Consider the following 14,583-nt stretch of genomic DNA (forward strand, 5'->3'; position numbering starts at 1 on the left):
AGTGCTGCCCTTTGATTTGGCCTCAGCCCCTCACATCTTCACAAAGTGCCTGACAGTGGTGGCAGCGCATCTCAGATGCCATGCAGTGCACGTCTTTCCTTGTCTAGATGACTGGCTGGTCAAAAGCGATTCCCAAGCGGGAGTGCTGAACGCTTTGGCTCTGACGATGTGGGCGCTGCCATCTCTGGGTTTTGTTATCAACTGCCCAAAGTCCCACCTCTGTCTGTCTCCCCAAGTGGACTTTATAGGAGCCTGGCTAGACATGACTCAGGCAAAAGCGTTCTTGCCCCATGATCGGGCCCTTGCCCTATCCTCGCTGGCAACCTTGGTGCGCAACAGTTGATATGTAAGTGCCCATCTACTGCTTCGCTTGTTGGGCCACATGGCAGCCTCTGTTCACATTACCCCATTAGCCCGCCTCTGCATGATAACAGTGGATCGCTCAGGAAGCTCTATGCCAGATAAACGTCTTGGAGCTTCGGGCGATTCATTACGCTCTTTGGGCATTCCAAGACCGCTTGTCCTACAAAGCAGTCCTGATTCGAATTGACAAACAGGACGCGAAATGGTACATCAACAAGGAAGGAGGTACAGGGTCGTTCCTCCTCTGTCAAGAGGCTGTGCAGATCTAGTCCTGGGCTCTGTCGCAGGGGATGTCTCTGCGAGCAACATACCTTCCCGGGACGCTGAACGTGCTGGCGGACCGTCTAAGCTGCTGTTTTCAGCTGCACGAGTGGTCCCCGAACCCAAAAGTGGCAGCCCGGATTTTCCCTCTGTGGGGAACTCCGGATGTGGACCTCTTCACCTCCCCAGTCAACTGCAAGGTGAGCAATTTTTGCTCCCTATTCAGAACGGACAGCTATCCACCCTCCGACGCCTTCATCCTTCATTGGGGCACAGGTCTCCTGTACGCGTACCCTCCTCTTCCACTTCTCCAGAAAACCCTCCTGAAGGTCCAGCAGGACCGGGGGACCATGATCCTCGTGGTGCCCTACTGGTCCAGGCAGGTCTGGTTCCCTGTCCTTCAGGACCTGTTGATTATGGATCCCATCAGCCTGGGTATTGCACCCAATCTGATAACACAGAATCAGGATACTCTGCACCATCCGAACCTGCAGGCATTGGCCTCAACGGCCTGGATGTTGAGCACTAGTCCTTCAGCCCCTGGATCTCTCAGAAAACGTCTCCCAGATCCTGTTCGCTTTCAGAAAGCCTTCCACCAGGAAGTACTACAGATTAAAGTGGAAGAGGTTCTCAGTTTGGTGTGAGAGGCATGAATTAGATCCATTTACATGCCAACTTCCCAGGTTCTTGTATTACTTGTGGCACCTTTCCAAGTCAGGCTTAAAACCACCTCGGTCAGAGTTCATCTAAGCATGGTTAGTGCTTACCATTAGGGTGTCGTCAGCGCACCCATCTCGGTTCAGCCTATCTATGGAGCACAATTAATGCTCTAAAAGATATCAACAGTTGGGGTTTATATGATGGTCCCATAAAAAAAAATAATATATAGTGTTATTTTTGATGAATACGTGTTTTCTCTGCAAACTTTTAGGCAGTGGCAGCAAATTTTGTATATTTAAAGTATGATCTCCACAGTACTCCCAATACCAGCGGTTTGAGAAACCGAGTCAAGAGTCAGTCCCAGGCCACATGTGAGCAACGTGATACATACCTACCCAGACATCATGTGACCCTCCCACCCTGACCCAGTCTTAGGATTCTCATTTCTACCTCCCATCAGTCTATATTTACCTAAATTGTCTTCTTATTTCACAGTCCAATCCAGTGATGATTGATGCCAAAGAGGTGTCGGCAGCGCACAGAGCCCGCTACTTCTGGGGTAATCTTCCCGGTATGAACAGGTTGGTAAGAGCATAGTAAGAGAAAATAGTCTGGGGCTATCAAATGATTAGATGGGAGAAAATGTTTCTCAACAGCTTTTGGCTTGGGCCTATCATCTTTTTTGTCACATCTTTTTCTCTCTCGTGTATTCAGTGACATCAACAATACCTTCTACCACACTTCCCTCTGGGATATGTGGTCTATTTATTTATTTATTTATTTATTTAAAATCTTTTCTATACCGTCGTTCAGTAGATTACCGTCACAACGGTTTACATAGAGGCACATATAGTAAATTGTACATGTAACTTCCTATTATTGGTAATGGAGGTGCCTAATAAGCTCGGTAACATAGTTTTATAATAATGGTTAAATGTTCAATGATGTCTAATCTGACCTTTGACTACAATAAAAACTGTTAGATTATACATTCAAGTTAAGAGGTGTAAAAAACAAATCACAACATACATACATATAATGTGCTTAGTGCTGCATAAAGATTTTGTGTATACAGCTTTCAGCGTTTCTCACTTCCTCGCTCTCTTTGTGAAAATGCTTCTCTAAAGAGCCATGTCTTTAAGCTTTTTTTGAAAGTCTTGAAATCTCTCTGTAGTCTTACTTCTATGGGCATGGTGTTCCATAGCATCGGTCCGGCCAATGATAGTGCTCTTTCTCTGACTTGTGTTAGTTTTGCAGTTTTTACTGAGGGGATGGTTAGGAGGGCTTTGTTGGCAGATCGCAGGTTTCTGTGTGGGACATGGACGCAGAGTGCTGTGTTTAGCCATTCAGCTTTTTCGTCATGGATTAGTTTATGTATTGAGCAAAGGGTTTTATATTTTACCCTGTATTCAATTGGTAGCCAGTGTAGGTCCGCTAGCGTTTCAGTGATATGATCTCTTTTCCTTTTACCAGTCAGAACTCTTGCGGCTGAGTTTTGGAGTATTTGGAGTGGTCTTATTGTTGTGTATGGTAATCCTAATAGTAGGGCATTACAGTAGTCAGTGCTGGCAAATATTAAAGCTTGTTGGACAGTTCAGAAGTTTGTTTGATTTAGTAACGGTTTAAGTTTCAGTGTAGTTTAACAAAGAAACAATATTTCAAGTTCCTACATGCAGTAGTTGCCAATGTATTGGTTTCATCTGAAATATGCATGATACTGCCATAATTTTAAACCATGCTTTCCAGTTCTAAGCAGGCAGCACTGAGGAGTTCTGCTTTTGGGATGAATTATCTTATTTCTGTACTACCAAAGAAAGTGGCCAAGGTCACTGCAGTGACAGATAATATTAACTGTTAATATTAACTGTTGAAAGAGAGAATAGTGAACCATCTACAGTCGGGAGAATTGATGGACCAGAGGCAGCAGGGATTCACCAGAGGAAGATCCTGTCAGACAAATCTGATTGACTTTTTTGACTGGGTAACCAAGGAATTGGATCGAGGAAGAGCACTCTATATCATATACTTGGATTTCAGCAAAGCTTTTGATACGGTTCCGAACAGGAGACTGGTGAATAAAACGAGAAGCTTGGGAGTGAGTGCCGAGGTGGTGACCTGGATTGCAAATTGGTTGATGGACAGAAGACAATGTGTGATGGTAAATGGAACCTTCTCTGAAGAGAGAGCGGTTTTAAGTGGTGTACCGCAAGGATCGGTGTTGGGACCGGTCCTGTTCAATATCTTTGTGAGCGACATTGCAGACGGGATGGAAGGTAAGGTTTGTCTTTTTGCAGATGACACTAAGATCTGCAACAGAGTGGACACGCCGGAAGGAGTGGAAAGAATGAGACGAGATCTAAGGAAACTGGAAGAGTGGTCGAAGATATGGCAGCTGAGATTCAATGCCAAGAAGTGCAAAGTCATGCATATGGGGAGTGGAAATCCGAATGAACTGTATTCGATGGGGGGGGGAAAGGCTGATGTGCACGGAGCAGGAGAGGGACCTTGGGGTGATGGTGTCTAATGATCTGAAGTCGGCGAAACAATGCGACAAGGCGATAGCTAAAGCCAGAAGAATGCTGGGCTGCATAGAGAGAGGAATATCGAGTAAGAAAAGGGAAGTGATTATTCCCTTGTACAGGTCCTTGGTGAGGCCTCACCTGGACTACTGTGTTCAGTTCTGGAGACCGTATCTTCAAAAAGACAAAGACAAGATGGAGGCGGTACAGAGAAGGGCGACCAGGAAGGTGGAGGATCTTCATTGGATGACGTACGAGGAGAGATTGAAGAATCTAAATATGTACACCCTGGAGGAAAGGAGGAGCAGAGGTGATATAATACAGACTTTCAAATACTTGAAAGGTGTTAATGATCAAAAGACAACGACAAACCTTTTCCATAGGAAAAAAATCAGCAGAACCAGGGGTCACGATTTGAAGCTCCAGGGAGGAAGATTCAGAACCAATGTCAGGAAGTATTTCTTCACAGAGAGGGTGGTGGATGCCTGGAATGCCCTTCCGGAGGATGTGGTGAAGACCAGAACTGTGAAGGACTTCAAAGGGGCGTGGGATAAACACTGTGGATCCATAAAGTCAAGAGGCTGCCAATGAAAAGTGGGTGACTTGCCAGAATGATGGCTACTGCCTGGAGTCAATACCCTTATTAAATAAACATACACATGCTTACTGTGACTCCAACATCGCTCTAAGCTTCAACAGCAAGAGGAAATGTGGAAAAAAGGATTCACACTCACAAAGAGGGGAGTAGCTGGCTTGTTACGGCGGTTACTACCCCAAATCAAATAAGCCTGATACTTCACTTTCAATGCATATACAGCATAGTTCTCTGATTCAACGGCAGGGGAGAAGAAAAACTGATACTTCACACATCCAGCAGAGCTCTCTGCTTCAACGGCAGGGGAGAAGAAAAGAGGGTTCGCACTCACAAAGCGGGGAGTAGCTGGCTTGTTACGGCGGTTACTACCCCAAACCAAATGTGCCTGATACTTCACTTTCGATGCACATCCAGCATGGCTCTCTGCTTCAACAGCATGGGAGAAGACTGATACTTCACGCATATCCAGCATAGCTCCCTGCTTCAACGGCAGGGGAGAAGAAAAACAACCAATAAGGGCTGTATAACATAGTCTGGGTAAAACAAATAAGCATGGGTGTAGCTTGCTTATTGCGGCGGCTACTACCCCTAACTAATCAAGCTAGATATTTCACTTGGATGCAGCTCCATCACTGCTCTCTACATTAAAGGTGGGGGTGGAAGGGAAATAGAACCAAGAGCTAAGAGAAACAGATAAGTATGAGAGAAAAAATGTGTGAAGCTTGCTGGGCAGATTGGATGGGCCATTTGGTCGTCTTCTGCCGTCATTTCTATGTTTCTATGTAACTGAACAACACTGTCTCATCTCAGTGGTGACTCTCTAGGAACTGGGAATCTTATCCTCTCCATTCCATGTCAAAGGAATATGAGACCCTATCCTTCCACACTCCTGCCATATCAAGGCCCACATTCTACTTTTATCTCTTGCTGGATGGGGAAAAAGTGAGAGGGGCAAGAAAATAGATGGAGAGAGGGGATACACTAAGAGAAAAGTGAGAGAGGTGAGGATCATAAAGAAGCAGGTGGGACAACAATGGGGAGAAAGGAAAGAGAAACCAAGCTGGAGACAAGGAAGAGAGAAGAGTAGTGTGGTAAAAGGAAAAATGTGTGGAATTAAAAAAAGCGATAGGAAGAGAGGCAGGAGAGGTATATGCAGCACTGAAAATTATGGGGTAGATTTTCAGACGAGCGCGAACAGCCTACTTTTGTTTGCGCTCCAGGCGCAAACAAAAGTACGCTGGATTTTAGTAGATACGCGCGTAGTCGCGCGTATCGGCTAAAATCCTGGATCGGCGCGCGCAAGGCTATCGATTTCGTATAGCCTGCGCGCGCCGAGCCGCGCAGCCTACCCCTGTTCCCTCCTAGGCCGCTCCGAAATCGGAGCGGCCTAGAAGGGAACTTTCCTTTGCCCTCCCCTCACCTTCCCCTCCCTTCCCCTACCTAACCCACCCGCCCGGCCCTGTCTAAACCCCCATCCTACCTTTGTCGGGGGATTTACGCCTCCCGGAGGGAGGCGTAAATCCCCGCGCGCCAGCGGGCCTCCTGCGCGCCGGGCTGCGACCTGGGGGCGGGTACGGAGGGCGCGGCCACGCCCCCGGGCCGTAACCACGCCCCCATACCCGCCCCCAAAACGCTGCCGACACGCCCCCGCAACGCCGCGCGCTCCGGCCCCGCCCCCGACACGCCTCCCGACACGCCCACTCCGAAAACCCCGGGACTTACGCGAGTCCCGGGGTTCTGCGCGCGCCGGTGAGCCTATGTAAAATAGGCTCACCGGCGCGCAGGGCCCTGCTCGCGTAAATCCGCCCGGTTTTGGGCGGATTTACGCGAGCAGGGCTCTGAAAATCCGCCCCTATGTGAGAACCAGAGAGCTTATGGGATAGTTCAACAGAAAAAGAGAGAATCACTAATTAAGGCTCAGACTACAACAGACACCAAGAGAGGAGCACAACTAAATAGAGACATTCAAAATGGACATAGAGGAACAGGGTTAATGTAAAGAAAGAATGACTAAAGAGACTTGAGGGGAGTGTAGATTGATGCAGGCACACAAGGGAGAATCAGAGAAGTTAGAAAACAATCAATCAGTAATGTGGGCAGCAAATAGGACAACCAGGAATGCAAGAGAAGCAAGAAGGCAGAATATTGTTAGGTCCCTTGCAGGGTGAATTTACAGGTTACTGAAGAACAGCCAAGCAGGTCAGGTACAGGTCTAAACATTTACTTTAGGCTATACAAAATAACAGATACAAACAGATCAGCTTTGGCCACTAGAAAACCAGTAGTTCCAGTCCCAAACAAAAGCTCAGTGATGTCCACAGTTGGGTAGGCTCGACTGAGGTGTACAGCCAGTAGGCTCATAGGCAAGCAGGTCAAGTCTAGAGTCAGCTTGCAGGACCCAAGTTCTGTGGCAAGAGGCCTGGCAGCTTTCAAATTTCTTGAAATGCTATCTTGTTCCCAGGAACCTCCTTTCACTAGCCCTCCAACCAATCTGGTTCATTGGGGCCATGGTTTCAGAGTTTGTCCTTGAGGTCATTTTCCTTGGAGTGTTGGTCTTTTTCTGTGTTTTCAGGTTAGCTCACTGGCCAGGGCATCAGGCATTTGTCATCTGACCTGAGCCATCCCTGATTCAAAGCCTGTGCAACCAAATCCACCTGCATTTTAGGGTGTCTTTCCTTCTCTCCATTTACATATGTGAAAAAACAGTGATCTTGTATTTGCTTGCTTACCTGGAGAAAGATGCCCTGGACTGAAAAAAATGCATGGTTCCTCAAACTGTAATCAGATCAATATTAGTATAACAGTCTATTCATGTTTATTTATTTATTTATTTGTTGAGTTTTATATACCGTTATTCGGTAGAGCCATCATAACGGTTTACAGATTATGTAATTATCATAGCAGTTGAGCACAGTAAAACCTTGTGAACAATATACATTTTCATAGAAGATGTGTAACAGTAGAGTAAAGTGAACATTTTCAAATATAAAACGTATCCAGTCAGAGAGCAAGGAGGGGTTGAATGGGGAGGGTAAGGAGGTTCATAAGGAGAGCAGGAAATAAGAGGATTATAGATTCGAGTTCGGTTGAGAGCGGGGATGATCAGACGTCTGAGAGTTAGTATAGAATTTGCGGAAAATAAATGTTTTTAGGTCTTTTTTGAATGTTTTCAGGTTGTGCTGGATTCTCAGGGCTTTGGGTAGGGTGTTCCAAAGTTTGGGGGAAGCGATGGAAAAGGCTCTTTCTCGTGTAGTTGACAGATGAGCGTTTCTGATGGTGGGGATGTTTAAGTATCCTGAGTTGTTAGAGCGTAGGTTTCTTTGTGGATTTTGGGGGGTTATGTTTAAGCCTTTTAGTCCTTGATGATCATTGTTTAGGATTTTGTGAATGATGGTCATTGATTTGTAGGTAATACGTGCAGTAATAGGTAGCCAGTGAAGTGAGGTCAAAATGGGTGTTATGTGCTCATTTCTTTTTGTTCCTGTAAGGATTCTGGCAGCTGAGTTCTGCAATATTTGGAGTGGTTTGAGGGATGATGAAGGTATTCCAATTAGTAAGGAGTTACAGTAGTCGAAGGTGGAGAAAATAAGTAGTTGCAGGACAGTTCTGAAGTCACAAGGGTTGAGAAATGGTTTTATGTCTTAGGGTTAGTAGCTTGTGGTATCCTTCTTTCGTTTTATTTGCTATGTGGGTCTTGAAAGAGAGTTCAGCATCGATGGTAACTCCAAGGTTCCTGGTGTGGGTGGTAGGGAGTATAGATATCATTTGTTTATCTAGTATTGTCAGGGGTGGCGGAGTTGGATTGGGTTTTTTATCCATGAGTATTATTTCAGTTTTGTCGAAGTTGATTATGAGTTTCAGGGAATTTAGTAGATGCTTGATTGAGATAAGTAGATCTGATGTTTTTTTGTAGGTGTCTTCAATTGAGTTTTGTATGGGAATTAGAAGCTGAATGTCATCAGCGCAGAGGAAGTGTGGGATTCCATGATCTTTTAATAGTTGGCAGATGGGTAGAAGGTATATGTTGAAGAGGGTATCTGATAAGGCTGAACCTTGAGGGACTCCAGTGTTGAGGTCGATCATTTTTGATGGGATGTTGTTGATCAATACCTGGTATGTTCGTTCAGAAAGGTAGGAAGAGAACCAGTGTAATGTAGTACCAGTTAAGCCAATTTGAGATAGTGTTCTAACAGTATATTGTGGTTTACTGTGTCGAAAGCGGCTGAGAGGTCGAGGAGTATGAGCAGGTATTTTTCACCTTTGTCAAAACCTCTATTGATAATGTCATTTAGGGAGATGAGGAGAGATTCTGTGTGTTAGGTTTTTTCTAAATCCATATTGGGATGGAGGTAGGATGTTGTTTGTCTCCAGATACTCATCTAGTTGGGTGTGTACGACTTTTTCAATGGTTTTGGCTAGGAATGAAAGGTTTGATATGGGGCGGTAGTTGGTGAGGATTTCTGGATCAAGGTTGTTCTTTTTGAGGATTGGTTTGATGACAGCAGATTTGAGGCATTTGGGGTAGTTGCCTTTGGTCAAAGATAAATTGACAATTTTGGTGATGGTTTTAGATATGGTAGGTTCAATTGTTTTGAGGGTGGTTATTGGGATGTGTCTAATGGATGGTTGGCGGGGTTCATTTTATTTATTATAGTTTGAATTTCAAGTGTGGAGGTGGTGTCGAAGTTTGACCAAGATGAAGTTATCTTGTTAAGTTTGGTGTTCTGGTTGTTGTTGGTTATGTTGGATTGGATAAGATGAGATATTTTGTTGAAGAAGTCAGCAAAGTCATCACTTCCTTTTTGGTGCATGTAGATTCTTGGGTGGTTTTGGTAAGTTTCTGAACTATTGTGAATAACATTCTGGGGTTATGATGAAATTTGGAGAATTTATTGGAGAAGAAATCCTTTTTTGCATTGTTGATGATATTTTTATATTGAACTAGGTTGTTCCGATAGTTATTTAGTGTGGTAGAGTTTTTGTTTTTTCGCCATTCTCGTTCTTTTTTTCTGAGTAAACGTTGGCTCTACAGTAAAGTTAATTTACCTTTTAACTATCTATCCTTCCTCCACCTATCATTGTAACTTCCTTTCTCAGTTGTCTGTAAACCGACATGATGTTTTTTACGAATGCCGGTATATAAAAAGTTATAAATAAATAAATAAATATTTTCATTGTACCATTGGTTGTTGTGTTTGGGCTGCTGTTTATATTTTGTAATGATGGGATTGATGCTGTCTGCTACTTTTTTTGTGATATTTAGCCATGATGAGGTAGCATTATCGGAGTTAGATAGATTGATGTTGTTTAATTCGGATTGAAGAGTTTTTTGTAAGAGATCTGTGTTGAATGGTGGACGGTAGGATATTATTTTTGGGGTGCTTTGAGGCGTTTTAAGGTTGAGGTTGGTATGTAGTTTAGCTTGGATTAGGTGGTGGTCAGACCATGGTATTTCTGTAGTGTGAGTAGATATTGTTTTCCAAATTTCAGTGTTGACAAAGATAAGGTCAATTGTATGGCCTGCTTTGTGAGTTGGAGTTTGGATTATTTGTTCAAGATTTAGAGTTGATAGTGCATCAGTGATCGTTTGGCAGGTTTTTGATTGGGTGGGTAAGTTGAAATGTATGTTGAAGTCACCAAGTAAGATGATGGGTTTGTTGAGGGAGATGTTATTCATGATAAATTCAATTAGAGGTGAGCAGTTTTTCTCAAGTGCTCCTGGAGGAGAGTAAACGATGCATATCTGAAGTTTTGGTGAATCATATAAAGCAATTTCAAAAGGTGGAGGAATGTGTCTTCAATGAATGTGTGTCACAGCACAAAGACCTAACTAAACAATCACGTTACCATTTTCAGTTATGAAGTTTATATTACCATATTGAGTGAAATATATGCTGACCTCAAATATAAGATCATACTCTATTTCTAAGGAGAACAAATCTGAAAACCATGAATACTGGTGCTGTGTCAGGCCCAGCATGAGCTTCTAGAACTGGTGTTGGGGTGTGTTTTATCAGAGTTCAACAACCTTTTATGGAAATTAACTTTTTTTTACTCCTTTCCCTCTTTCCAAATACTTCTCCTCTCCCCCCCGCCCCTCATTTTTGCTGTTTTCTTTTCTCCGACCCCCATGCTTCTTTGTGTCTTCTTCCCTCACCTTCTCTCTGTTTGGTCTCAGGAGGCCATGACAGTATCTTCTGGCCCTGCTACTGCCTTCCCAGCTAACTTCTCTACCAGAATCACTACTTCTGTCTGTTATACAGTGTAGGTTTACATTTTCTGAGGCCTAGTCCATATTTATAAAATAAGGATGGTTGTTTTTTTTTTTTTTTTTATTGACTTATCAAAATTAAAACCAGTACAGATCTAACTTCCCAGTCCCAGTTTATCTGGCGACCTCCATTTTAATTCCTAGTCATTATGTTGATAGCATTCATTTTGTCTTCCCTCAGTATAATTCCCATGAGACAGCAGTCTCTCATACTCCTTTAATGATGATGAATGTTTACCGCATATTTATAATTAAAGTGGGAGTGACATTATTAGGGAATAAATTGGAAATAAAAAGTTGCTATTTTGGAGGGTTTGTCCTGAACCTAAACATAATGAATGCCATCACTGCTCACAAGGTATCCAAGGTTATTTGAATTAAATAATTAAATTTCATACAGTGCAGTCCCATTAATGTGATCTTAGTCATATCTTGCATTATACCAATTACACAGTTTCCCACAAATCCTAAGCCATTTGAACAGAAATTAGCTCAGTAAATTAATTTCTTTATATCAAATTTGTATGTTTATACTGCTAAAAATGTAGCTTTTTTGCTTAAGCATAGTAATAATTGTTTCTTTTAAAGTGGTTGAAAATCAAATGTTACATGTCAGACAAAATTATATGAGTGTATATTAAAATCCTTTGTGTGCTGACCCTGTGACTTAGGCCATTGTGCTGTAGTGTAGGGGATCCAGGTTAGGATCTGGCACATCATAGAGGTGGTCCGCTCATGCCCAGTGAGGAAGGAAGGGAAAGTAGCTGCCACTACTGTGATGATCCATGATGACCGATGAATGGATGGAGAAGACACCCTTCCAACTTTGGGGCTGTCCATGTCCTAGAACTGCAAAAACATGTTGTCTGCGAAGAGGTATCGAAAATGGAGGTCATAACTGGAAAATTGTAAAAAAAAAAAAAAAAAATTTTTTAAAGGCCGGACAGCTTTTATTTTGCAGGCTTAAGTTGCACGATGCACTAGGTCGCATTTTTTGAGGATGGTGTGACTCTGTGTAGGGGTAAATCAGGAGAATGGCAGAGTGGAGGGCCTCATTATGAATGTCAATCACAGGGAGCTTAGGACCTCATTTTGGGGGTCATAGGTGTTTGGGAAGAGCAGCACTCACTGCGAGCGTGTCACAAAAATTGCTGGATGGCAATATGCATATAGTTGAGGTTCAGTTTTATCCCATAGAAGTATGCAGCAAGGGTTACCCTTACAATAGAGATTTTTATTTATTTATTTTTTTTTAATGAAGCTGTGGTCTTTTTTTTTTTTTTTTTCAAATGTCATTTCTGATGAACTCATTGTCATATCATTTATGAACTATATAGTTTCTTCATAGTTTATAAACCTGAATGTTAGTAAAATTGTTTCTACAGAACAAGATTTACATTTTTACATATTGTAGTAACGCTGCACAAATATGGTTAAAGTTCTGTGTTAAACCACAGTTTTCACTCACTGGACTTTTTGTCAGAAATGGACTGTTTTTTCTGAAGCTTGGTAGAAAAGGTAGTGTCATATTATAGATGGTTATGTGCTGGTTACTTAGGTATAACTAGGTCCCATCCTAGAGAGACATGACTACACAGTCTGAACAGGAACTTCTTTATTAAATGCATAAAAAATATAGTGGCTGCAACTTCAGGAATGTCTACGTTCAGACCTTCTTTCCAAGTTCAATTTTCAAGTTCTTCCTCGATTAATGGTACTTTTCTGTGATTTTGGACCACTAGGTCAATTAGCATCTAGGCTCTATAAAACCATAAAGGCTGGGAAGTTTCCGGCCCAGAAGAACCTGCAGACCTTGTGGCTTATTTGAACTAAATGTTCAGACAGTGATGTTGATTGGTCTTACCTTTGGAGCTCCTCTATCTTCCATTCTAACTCCATCATCTTACTTTATTATACATCTCACAGTGTGGACCCCTTGGAAGCTATTTAGCATCAGCTTAGTGGCTTCTCATGCTTGCTGTGCCTCCCTAAAGCTGCCTTTTGGCATATGTTATATTTCTGCACCATAATACACCAATTTTGGAAAAAAGTTTGGGAAATTGTTTCTCAAATTTTAAACTTGAATTGTCCACTCACGTATGGTATAACTTTACAAGTGGCGGCCTTCCCAATTTCACTTCCTATTCCACACAAGAAGCTTCTGGATTTTTTTCTGGTAGTCAGAGTAAATTTAATTTTATCTTTCTGGAAGAATAGTGATTTCTCACAGGACAAGCAGGATGGTAGTCCTCACATATGGGTGACATCACAGGATGGAGCCCAATCACAGAACACTTTTGTCAAAGTTTCCAGAACTTTGACTGGCCCCTACTGGGCATGCCCAGCATGACACTAACCCTGCAGCCAGCAGGGGTCCCCCTTCAGTCTTGTTTAAAAGCTACAGGCAGTGCCGAAAAATAAAATAAGAAAACGATATGAACCCAACACCGCGGGGCGGTGGGCGGGTTTCGTGAGGACTAACATCCTGCTGTCCTGTGAGAACACCTTTTACAGGTAAATTTAACCGCTTATCCTTGTGGATCAAGGTGTTGGAACCCTTGGATAATTATTTTGAGACTTTTTCTTCTCCACAAGCTAGCAACATTTGATTTGATTGTCATTGTATTATTGCTGCTTAACTGCCCTCTTTGGTTGAGATATATTATGTCTTGTCATTTCTCTTCTATTTCTTAATTTCCTTTTGTATTTTTTGTATTCTTCGTAACTATGAGCCTTGGTTATTGTTTGCTTGTACTATATTTGATTTGTTTGAAAGTTTTCAATAAAAACAATTAAACTGAAAGAACATAAAAAATGTCATGTTGGGTTAGAACAAGGATCCATCCAGCCCTAAATCTTGACAGAGGCTAGTCCGGGTTTCCTGGAAGCACCCAGCAAATCCTAATATGAAATCTTGTTTCATATTGCTCTGCCAGATAAATAAGAGGTGGAAAACCAAAGTCTTTCAGGCTAGTAACTATTTCTATCATCCAGAAACTTATCCAAACCTTTTTAAACTTGTTATATTACTAAACGTAGCTACATTTTTTGTCAACAAGATCCATGGCTTAATTGTGCATTGACTGAAAAAAATACTTTCTTAAAATTTATTTTTTTTAATTTATTCTTAAAATTTGTTTTAAATCTGCTACCTTTTAATTTTAGGGCGTGACCTCTTGTCCTAGTATACTTGGATAGTATAAATAATCATTTCCTAGCGTGTAACCAGATGGACTCAGGACCAATGGGTTATATGCTCCCCTGCTAGCAGATGGAGATGGAGTCAGGTTTCAAAGTTGACATCACCTTAGATGTATCCCTGCAGTGACCTCAGCCCTTCAGTATCTCTCCATCTTCTAGCAGATATGGACGTGCTTCCCCTACACCAGCATTGGTGGTATAGCGGGATTGCAGTGCTCGTTAGAAGAGGAAAATTTACCTTTAAATTGAAGATCGATTGAGCCCTGCTCTCCTGCAGTGATACCTAAAGGTCCCTCCCCAGTCGAGAATTCCTGAGGCGATTTCCAAGATCCCTTAGAGGTGTGCCTTGGTCTGGTAGCCGGCTCCCAGCGTGGACTTTGCTGCTGAAGCAGCTGGTGCAGGAAGCAGAGTGTGGCGGTGACAGCCAAAGCCCTCTCTCTCCGCAGCCGGAGACCGTCTCTTTACTCAGCCGGTAAGCGCTGAGACCAGGTAAATTAAAACGAGAAGGGGACTCCGATTCAGACATAGAGAAGGGCTTCTGAAAGTCTTTCCTCCAGTCTTCTTGCTCGGCACGCCGTACCGACAACGTTCCCGATCCCATCCAGGCAAGGGAAAGGGGCTTCCGAGCAGGTTGAGCCGCACCCTGATGGGCTAGGCTCCACTTCAGACTCAGTGGTCACACAACATGGCGGGCCGTGGTGGTGCCATCTTGC

General features: G+C 43.0%; 1 protein-coding gene across 2 annotated transcripts in view; it reads left to right on the forward strand.

Moving 5' to 3' along the window:
• The window catches only part of DNMT3A (DNA methyltransferase 3 alpha), a 502,482-nt gene that overhangs the window by 341,849 nt on the left and 146,050 nt on the right, over window positions 1-14,583 (forward strand). For both annotated transcript variants that reach the window (XM_029596281.1, XM_029596280.1), the window contains exon 15: window positions 1,780-1,865. In XM_029596281.1, the coding sequence (XP_029452141.1) occupies window positions 1,780-1,865 (86 nt within the window). The remainder of the gene's footprint in view (window positions 1-1,779; window positions 1,866-14,583) is intronic.

Source organism: Rhinatrema bivittatum, chromosome 3, assembly GCF_901001135.1.
Source record: "Rhinatrema bivittatum chromosome 3, aRhiBiv1.1, whole genome shotgun sequence".
Lineage (NCBI taxonomy): Eukaryota > Metazoa > Chordata > Amphibia > Gymnophiona > Rhinatrematidae > Rhinatrema > Rhinatrema bivittatum.